Source organism: Babylonia areolata, chromosome 20, assembly GCF_041734735.1.
Source record: "Babylonia areolata isolate BAREFJ2019XMU chromosome 20, ASM4173473v1, whole genome shotgun sequence".
NCBI lineage: Eukaryota > Metazoa > Mollusca > Gastropoda > Neogastropoda > Buccinidae > Babylonia > Babylonia areolata.
The window spans coordinates 14,479,040-14,488,848 of record NC_134895.1 but is presented as its reverse complement, the minus strand read 5'-3'; the positions used below and the strand labels follow the sequence as shown (position 1 = coordinate 14,488,848).

At 44.7% G+C, this 9,809-nt stretch overlaps 1 protein-coding gene across 1 annotated transcript in view; it reads left to right on the top strand.

Annotated features, from left to right (window-relative positions):
* Window positions 1-1,038: 1,038 nt before the first annotated feature.
* Window positions 1,039-9,809, top strand: part of LOC143295243 (zinc metalloproteinase-disintegrin-like protein F1) — a 21,653-nt gene continuing 12,882 nt past the window's right edge. Inside the window, exons 1-6 of the mRNA XM_076606823.1 lie at window positions 1,039-1,131; window positions 3,703-3,742; window positions 4,279-4,345; window positions 6,127-6,388; window positions 8,849-9,038; window positions 9,485-9,633. Coding sequence (XP_076462938.1) covers window positions 1,075-1,131; window positions 3,703-3,742; window positions 4,279-4,345; window positions 6,127-6,388; window positions 8,849-9,038; window positions 9,485-9,633 — 765 coding nt within the window. The 5' untranslated portion in view covers window positions 1,039-1,074. The remainder of the gene's footprint in view (window positions 1,132-3,702; window positions 3,743-4,278; window positions 4,346-6,126; window positions 6,389-8,848; window positions 9,039-9,484; window positions 9,634-9,809) is intronic.

The following is a 9,809-nucleotide window of genomic DNA, read 5'->3' as shown; positions in this document are numbered from 1 at the left end:
GGGTTGAACCAGAGAGGAGGATCCTGTTGATATGACTTTCTATTCTATGCAGGGACGTTGTTATTGTTGTTGTTATAATGTGACACTTCAAACTCAATAGATCTATGCACCCAACTCTTATAATGACCTCTGTATCGATCCCCCTCCACGTCCATGTTTGAAGTGAGTCTTGTCAAGGTTTTTGGTGTCAGCGGATTCGCGGGATATTGTTGTTTTCGGGGATGTGGCGGCAGTCTCACTCTGAAAGTGTGAGTTGGGGGTGGAGGAGTGGGGATGCTCACTCTGTCTGGCTCCACAACAAAGCGATTATTGTTGTCAGAAGGGGTGGTGTCCTTAGTACTTTGAATCAGAACGGGCACTATTGAACACCACTGAAATGATTCAGCAGCAGTGCAGGATCTCCTCTGATGTGTGGCTTCTTGACAGACTTAACATCAATTGTTCTCCATGGACTGCCAGTGCTGGGACTGTGACCAACGAACCTGGATGTGGCTGTATGTTGGGGACATGGAATGAGCGGCGAAGGAGTAATGCCACTTAAAACGGTGCAGATGATAGGACAGGATAAAAAAAAAAAAAAAAGATACACACTGGGTCACATCAGCTGATATGCCTGCAGGCAGAGCTACTCAATGCAGAACTCAGACTTGTCAAATCGGTATTTGCATGCACTCCTTTAAATAGCCAGTCACTTTTGATGAATCGTGCCCCCCTTCTCACTCACTCTCTCTCTCTCTCTCTCTCTCTCTCTCTCTCTTGTTTATACGAACATGCTGATATAATATTGCAAGTGAAAGTAAGCAAATTTGTACTTTGTTTAAAAAAAAAAGTTCTGTGTGTGTGTGTGTGTGTGTGTGTGTGTGTGTGTGTGTGTGTGTGTGTGTGTGTGTGTGTTTTCTTCTTCTCATCTTTGATATTTTTTTTTCATTTGATATTTCTCATGTTTATTCACATCATTGTTCATGGACTCCAGAGAAAAAGAAAGTTGTTCATTCATTCATTCATTCATTCATTCATTCATTCATTTTCTGTTTTTCCTTTCAGTGACAGTCCTCACCAAGCCCCCGTGTCACGATGACCTTTCTGGCAAAGATCAGCGTGTTCTGTCTGTTGGCAGTCCTGGCATCATCGGTGAGCTCCAACATCATTTGTATGACAGTCAGTCATGTCTGACAATGACCATCAGAACAGCAGTGGAGGCTAAAGCTGCCCCAACTATCTGGGCTATAATTTGATTATAGTGGGAAGTAACTTGCCCCAGTTACATCTCCACTCTCTCGGCCAAGAGGGCTTTTGGATAGTTAGTGTTGGGAAGGTCCTCGAAGGCCAACTAGCCTCCAAGGCTGCAGCACTATGAGCCAGTGCAATTTTGCCTCCTAGATGGAGAGTCATAGTGCTTCACAAAAGACAAAGTTGTCAATGAATCCCCACTGCAGTGGAAAAACAATTGATCATACATCTCTCCATTTGCTGTTGGCCCAAATATAAGCTTATGTCAGTCTCTGGTATAAGCTGAGTGTTGAGCCTGAATGATTTATATTGTGTGTAATACACATCACAGATAACTACTTTCAGATGTCTGCGTCAAACGCATACACTGCTAATGGTTTGACTTTTTTTCTTTTCTTTTTTTTTTAACAGATCTTATAACTGTCCAGCATTGTCATTATAATTCTCAACAATTACCATAATTACAAACCTTTTTGGTTTATTTGTTTGTTTTAACTCACTCAGTACGGCCAGTCCTCTCTTCACGTCTTCAGCATAAGAGCCTTCCGCTTGCAATACTTTGATGATGGTAATTGGGGTGAAACGCTGTTAACGTCGTCTCTTTCGACGTTCGTATGGAAAGAGTTAAACTTTGTTGCTTCAGTTGATGCTCTCCTGTCACTGCAACCCTTTCCTGTTTCACCTTCTCCATCACCTCTGTGGCTCTCCATTTTAGCTTTTATAATGAAATCAAAAACAGAGTGATGTGAATTTATCAGCCAAGGTCCAAACCCTAACAAACAGTCTTGATATTAGTGTTCCTTGTTAATCGAGAGTGCTTGCCAATACAACCATCGGTATCAGCACTAGACAGTCTGTTGATTTTTTATTTCTTCTTCTTCTACGTTCGTGGGCTGCAACTCCCACGTTCACTCGTATGTGCACGTGGGCTTTTGTGTGTATGACCATTTTTACCCCGCCGTGTAGGCAGCCATGCTCCGTTTTCAGGGGTGTACATGCTGGGTATGTTCTTGTTTCCATAACCCACCGATCGCTGACATGTGATTACAGGATCTTTAACGTGCGTATTTGATCATCTGCTTGCGTATACGCATGAAGGGGATTCAGGCTTTAGCAGGTCAGCACATATGTTGACCTGGGAGATGGGAAAAATCTCCACCCTTTACCCACCAGGCGCCGTTACCGAGATTCAAACGCGGTACCCTCAGATTGAAAGTCCAACGCTTTAATCATTTGGCTATTGCGCCTGTCAAATTTTCTTTTAAACACAGTTGTATATGTGCATGCTGATGGCTAAGTCTGATTAAGTTGAACTGGCAAATAAAACAGGCTGTTTAATTAACCCCTTGATGCTGCTGTACATACTTATCAACGAAGGGCTGTCACCTGACTGAGGTCAGTCAGAGGTTACTGGTCAGGATGTCAGTGAAGGGCTGTCACCTGACTGAGGTCAGACAGAGGTTATAGGTCAGGATGTCACTCATCATTTCTTTATCTGGACTTATTCTTCTTAAGATTGCGTTGCTTTTGTTCATCAGGATCAGCGACACCATTGATGAATCGACAAAAAATTGAAACTTACATGACGCTGATCTCATTTCATCAAGGTTCATCAATCAAAGAGTTAACTCACTCAGTACGGCCAGTCCTCTCTTCTCCTCTACACAGACCCCTCGGATGTCCGGTGGGTGTCTGAATGACCCAACCTTTAGCTTCCGTCGTAAGAATTGTGGTATTCTTTGTCAGCATTCACCTCTTCAGTATAAGAGCCTTCCTCTTGCAATATTTTGATCATGGTAATTGGGGTGAAACGCTGTTAACGTCGTCTCTTTCGCCGTTCGTATGGAGAGAGTTAAAGAAATTTAAAAATGATACATTTAAGTCTGCCGCTATTTAGGTTGCCTTTTATGGAGCAGTGAGTTCATATTCACTGTTTCCACGGCTCAGAAGCTGGTGCCCAGTCTTTTCCCTCCACCATTTTATCCTTCCCCAACCAAAGTCAGGAACCCAGTCACACCCGGGGTGGAGTGAAGAAAAAACCCGAGTGAAGTGTCTTCCCCAAAAGACGCAACACCGTGTTGAACCGGGGCCTTGAACCCACGTCACTGGCGAACACTGGATCAGTTCAGTTCAGTTACTCAGGAAGGCGTCACTGCATTCGGACAAATCCATATACGCTATGCCACATCTGCCAAACTGATGCATGACCAGCAGCGTTACGCAACACGCTCAATCAGGCCTTGAGTGGATCAGAAGTGCAATACCTGAGCAATTCAGCCACGGTGCCACCTCACAACCTCTACTTCACCAATCCAAAACTCGTCACATAAACTCATGCTGTCATTGCCAGTACTCCCCACCGCTAGGTCACCTGTCTACTTAGTTATTTATCTTCATTCTTATCCTGCTCGTTAAATAATTATAAAATTTTTTTTAAAAATATGAAATCGTTTTGTTTGTTGTTTTTTTCAGGTCGAGTTGAATGAACACTTCGATCGAATCGTTCGTTCAGGTAATAAAATATGTGATGCCCTGACAAACAATGACCACAGGTTTTTGAGTGTTGCATGTCGCACGCAAGTTTGACAGCCTTTTTTTTTTTTTTTTTTTTTTTAAATAAAGCATCTGTTCTTTAACACAAACCGAAAGAAAAGAAATGGAGGGGAATTGAATGTGTATACTACATGTTATGGTTAAGAAACGAAGTAGAAATGAGACAAAAGAATGTTGTAGATGGGAAGGTGGGAGGAGAGCCATATATTTTTTGTCTATACCTGTGTGTGTGTGTGTGTGTGGGCGCGCGCGCGCTTGCATGCATGCATGTGTGTGTGTGTGTGCTTGCATGCATGTGTGTATGCAAGCACGTGTGTGTGTGTGTGTGTGTGTGTGTGTGCAAGCACGTGTGTGTGTGTGTGTGTGTGTGTGTGTGTGTGTGTGTGTGTGTGTGTGTGTGTGTGACAGAATAAGTGTAGAAAATAGAGGAAGAGAGAGAGAGAGAGAGAGAGAGAGAACAAACCCAATGTGTTCATGTGTTCCTGAATGTTTCAGAGGAGACTGATGGCTATGACATTGCCACCGTGCATGCCGTAGACCCCATCACCAACAAAGAAACAAGGTCTGTCACTTGAATATTCTTCTTTCTTCTTCTTTTTTTTTTTTTTTTTTTTTTTACCATTTGACTGCTGAATCAAGGTTAAAAAAAAGAAAAAAGAAAATCAGTGTGGCACGAGTTTGACGTGCAAGAACTACTTTTCGTACTCTGACCGAAAGCGGAGTATGGCTGCCTTCATGGCGGGGTAAAAACGGTCATACACGTAAAAGCTCACTCGTGTACATACGAGTGAACGTGGGAGTTGCAGCCCACGAATGAAGAAGAAGAAGTAGTACTCTGCTGCTTCTGCTTCGTCTGTGGACTGCGACCCTTGTTTACTTGTGTGCACGATTGGTGTTTGCTTGTATGACAGTTTTTACCCCTGCAATGTATGCAGTCATACTCCGTTTTCTGGGGAGCTGCATGCCAGCTATGTTCTTGTTTCCATAACCCACTCAACGCTGACATGGATTACTGGATCATTAACGTTCGCATTTGATGTTCTGAATGCATATACACAGGACAGGCGATTCAGGCACAAGCAGGTCTGCACATAGATTGATCTGGGAGATCAGAAAAAATCTCCACCCTTCACCCATCAGGCGCCGTGAGCAGGATTCGATCAGATGTATGTCCTGGGAATGTCTATGCATGAACACGACTGAACTTGTGCTTAACTCTTTCACCGCCAAGTTTCTGTGTGAAAAAAAAACACCCCGCAGCGCCAAGTACTTCAGATACAATGCGCTTAGTCACAAGCTTCAATTCACATCAAAACAACATACTTGTGGACGTGTTCACTTCAAAGTGGGTCAGGGGGGCAAAGGTTAGTCATTGTTCTGTTGGTGGGAAAACTGGCTGCAGCTGTCAAGCTTTGTTACAGTGTGAAAAATGGTCTTGTTAACATGACCCTTGATGTTGACTGAAGTCGCCTATTATATGGCGGTGCGTTGTCTGGTCTACTACAGTCGACTATGGCGGTGCGTTGTCTGGTCTACTAAAGTCGACTATGGCGGTGCGTTGTCTGGTCAACTAAAGTCGACTATGGCGGTGCACTGTCTGGTCAACTAAAGTCGACTATGGCGGTGCACTGTCTGGTCAACTAAAGTCGACTATGGCGGTGCACTGTCTGGTCAACTAAAGTCGACTATGGCGGTGCGTTGTCTGGTCAACTAAAGTCGACTATGGAGGTGCGTTGTCTGGTCTACTAAAGTCGACAATGGCGGTGCGTTATCTGGTCAACTAAAGTCGACTATGGAGGTGCGTTGTCTGGTCAACTAAAGTCGACTATGGAGGTGCGTTGTCTGGTCTACTAAAGTCGACTATGGAGGTGCGTTGTCTGGTCTACTAAAGTCGACTATGGCGGTGCGTTGTCTGGTCTACTAAAGTCGACTATGGCGGTGCATTGTCTGGTCTACTACAGTCGACTATGGCGGTGCACTGTCTGGTCAACTAAAGTCGACTATGGCGGTGCGTTGTCTGGTCAACTAAAGTCGACTATGGCGGTGCGTTGTCTGGTCTACTAAAGTCGACTATGGCGGTGCGTTGTCTGGTCAACTAAAGTCGACTATGGCGGTGCACTGTCTGGTCAGCTAAAGTCGACTATGGCGGTGCGTTGTCTGGTCTACTAAAGTCGACTATGGCGGTGAAAAAGGTTTGTTTTTGTTGTTGTTGTTGTTGTTTTTTTCACATTCTTGATACTGATGGCGTTTCCATCCCAGATGGTGCAGATCGGCTTGGCCATAAGCAACATGTGATTTTTTTTTTTTTTTTTTTTTTTTTTTTTTTTTTTTTTCAAATTTCAGACAAACGAAGCGTGACATCCAGGCACATGCGTCAGACGCCGACGCGGAGGATCGAACCTTCTCCCTGCGGCTCTCCTCTGGCGAGCAGCTGCGCATGTCGGTGCAGAGGCGCTCCATTGATTTCTCCGGGGCCAAGTTCACGGAGCTGACGGAGGACGGAGAGAGGAAGAAGATTGACATGGACCCCGCCGACTGTTTCTTCAGCGGAGAGTTGGAAAACCAGGAAGGGTTTGCCAGTCTGTCCCTGTGCGGGGGCGAAGTGGTGAGCAAACAGTTTCAAATTCGTTTCTCGTCTTCTTCCTCTTCTTCGTTTGTGGGCTGCAACTTTCACATTTGACTTTTACGTGTATGACCATTTTTACCCCGCCATGTAGACAGCCATACTCCGTTATCAGGGATGTGAGTGCTGGGTATGTTCTTGTTTCCATAACCCACTTAACGCTGACATGGATTACAGGATCTTTAACGTGCGTATTTGATCTTCTGCCTGCGTATACACATGAAGGGGGTTCAGGCACTAGCAGGTCTGCACATATGTTGACCTGGGAGATGGGAAAAATCTCCACCTTTTACCTAACAGGTGCCATTGCCGAGATTCGAACCCGGGACCCTCAGATTGAAAGTCCAACGCTTTAACCATTCGGCTGTTGCGCCCGTCACAAGTTCTTTTGATTTGTGTTGTTTTATTGTTGTTGTTGTTGTTTTGCTGCCCCATCATCTGCACCGTTTCAATGGCATTACTCCCATGCCATTCATTCTGAGTCCCCCCCCCCTACACGGCCACACCCGGGTTCATCTGTCCTAGTCCCAGCGTCGGCAGTCCACATGGAACCATCGATGTTAGGTCGCCAGTAGGCCACACACCAGAGGAGACCCTGCCATGCTGCTGAGTAACTTCAGTGGTGTTCGATCGACTACGGACTTGGGCTAACAACACCATCTCAAAGCAACCTCCTAAAATTAGAAAGAGTTCAAAATGAAGCTATGAGGATATGGGCGTATGTGTGTGTGCTTGTACAAGTAAGTGTTCATCTGTGTGTGTGTGTGTGTGTGTGTGTGTGTGTGTGTGTGTGTGTGTGTGTGTGCCGTGGAAGCTGCGATACGTAGCCTAGAAATGAGTGTGTGGAGGAGGGAGGTAGAGGAGGTGCAGGGTAATGTGTGTGTGTGTGGGGGGGGGGGGGGGCTCATGTACGTTTATGTGTATTTGACTGTGCTTTCATATCTGTGAAACTGCATGTTTGGTGCATATCTGTTATGCATATGTGGGTGTATGTGTGAATGTGTGTCTCTATGTTTTACATTTATTTGCTTATTTATCATCATTGTTGTCTTTTTTATTTATTTTTTTATTTATTTATTTATTATTATTATTATTATTATTATCATTACTACTACTATTACTACTACTACTACTTTTTTAAAAATATTATCTATTTATTTATGTACGCTTATAGTTGACTTCATCAAGTTTTTGCGCCTTATACGTATTATTATCAGTAGTAGTAGTTTGGTTGTTTTTTTTATGTATTTATCTATTATTTATTCACCCTCTTTTTTTCTTCTTTTTTTTTTTCTCAATGCCTGACTAAGCGCGTTGGGTTATGCTGCTGGTCAGGCATCTGCCTGGCAGATGTGGTGTAGCGTATAATTATGTATTTGTCTGAACACAGTGAAGCCTCTTCGACTGATCAGCTAAAACTGTAACTTTGGGACGGGTCCAACGGCTGAGGGATTTGAGCATAGATTTTCAATCTGAGGGTCCCGGTTCGAATCCCAGTCATGACACCTGGTAGGTAAAGGGTGGAGATTTTTTCGATCCCCCAGGTCAACAGATGTACAGACCTGCTAGTGCCTGAACCCCCTTTATGTGTATACGCAAGCAGATGATCAAATACGCACATTAAAGATCTCGTAATCAATGTCGGCATTCAATGGGTTATGGAAACAAGAACATACTCGGCATGCATCCACCTTGCCTCACCCCCGAAAATGACTGAATATACAGCTGGTGATCTGGGTTGTCTCTGTCAGGTCAGGAGCAGAGAGTGAAAATGCAGTGGTTGGTGAAGCAAGTGTGGTTGGGAATGACAAGACAGGTGTTCAAACAATACATATATATATTATTATTGTTACATACATACACACGTATGTGTATACGTATACACGTATATACACGTGTATACGTATATACGTATACACGTATGTGTGTGTGTATAGTGGAGTGATGGCCTAGAGGTAACACGTCCGCCTAGGAAGCGAGAGAATCTGAGCGCGCTGGTTCGAATCGCGGCTCGGCCGCTGATATTTTCTCCCCCTCCACTAGACCTTGAGTGGTGGTCTGGACGCTGGTCATTCGGATGAGACGATAAACCGAGGTCCCGTGTGCAGGATGCACTTAGCGCACGTAAAAGAACCCACGGCAACAAAAGGGTTGTTCCTGGAAAAATTCTGTAGAAAAATCCACTTCGATAGGAAAAACAAATCAAACTGCACGCAGGAAAAAAAAAAAAAAAAAAGGGGGGGGGGGGGGGGTGGCGCTGTAGTGTAGCGACGCGCTCTCCCTGGGGGAGAGCAGCCCGAATTTCACACAGAGAAATCTGTTGTGATAAAAAGAAATACAAATACAAAACACAATTATACGTAAAATACACACGTAAATATACACCACCTCCACCTCCACCACTGGAAAGCAGATGGCGTACAGTCCATGCTGTGCCTTCAGGTGGGGTCGGTCAGCACCCCAACCCGTGACTACCAGATCCACAGCGTGCTGCCCCACGACCGGTCCATGGGCACCCCGGGTGACGATGACGACATGAAGGTGCTGGTCACCTGGCAGGACGCCGACAGCGAGGGCTTCGGAGAGGTGGACGACGGTCTGGAAAGTCCGGAAGATTCTGATTCACCCCCTGGTGAGGGTAAAGAGCTGGAAGTGAAAGAAAGAAAAAACGTTGTTTAATGTTGTTATTGTTCTTGGGGTGTGTGTTTTTTTTCCAACCAGTTTTCTAGCTGATGTGGTGTAACATATATGGATCCTTCCGAACGCAGTGATGCCTCCTCGAGAAACTGAAACTGATTATCATGATGATGATGGCGATCATGATGACAGTCATGGTAATGATCATGATGATGATGGCGATCATGATGATGATCAATATGATGATGATGATGGCAATAATGATGATTGTGATCATGATCATCATAATGATGATGGCGATCAGGATGATGATGTCAGTCATGACAATCATGATAATAATGATTATGGCGCTCATGATAACGACTATGTTAATGACGATCATAATGACGATAGGCGATCATGATGACGATCATAACGATAATGATGATCATGATGACGCAGAGACTGAGAGACGAAGCCTGAAGGATCGCCGAGCGACCATCGAGATCTGTGATGTGGTGGACAAGTACTTCATTGCGGATGTCCAGAGAAAGCTGGGCATCAACAACAGCTCCAAGATCATTGAGCTGCTTATCTCCAAGTGGTCCAGCGTGAGTGTGCTGCTGCTGTGGGGTTTTCTGATGTTGTTTTTGTTGTTGTTCATGCTGACTCTTGCAAGTGTGTGTGTGTGTGTGTGTGTGTGTGTGTGTGTGTGTGTGTGTGTGTGTGTGTGTTGTGTGTGTGTGTGTGTGTGTGTATGTGTGTGTGTGTGTGTTGCTACTACTAC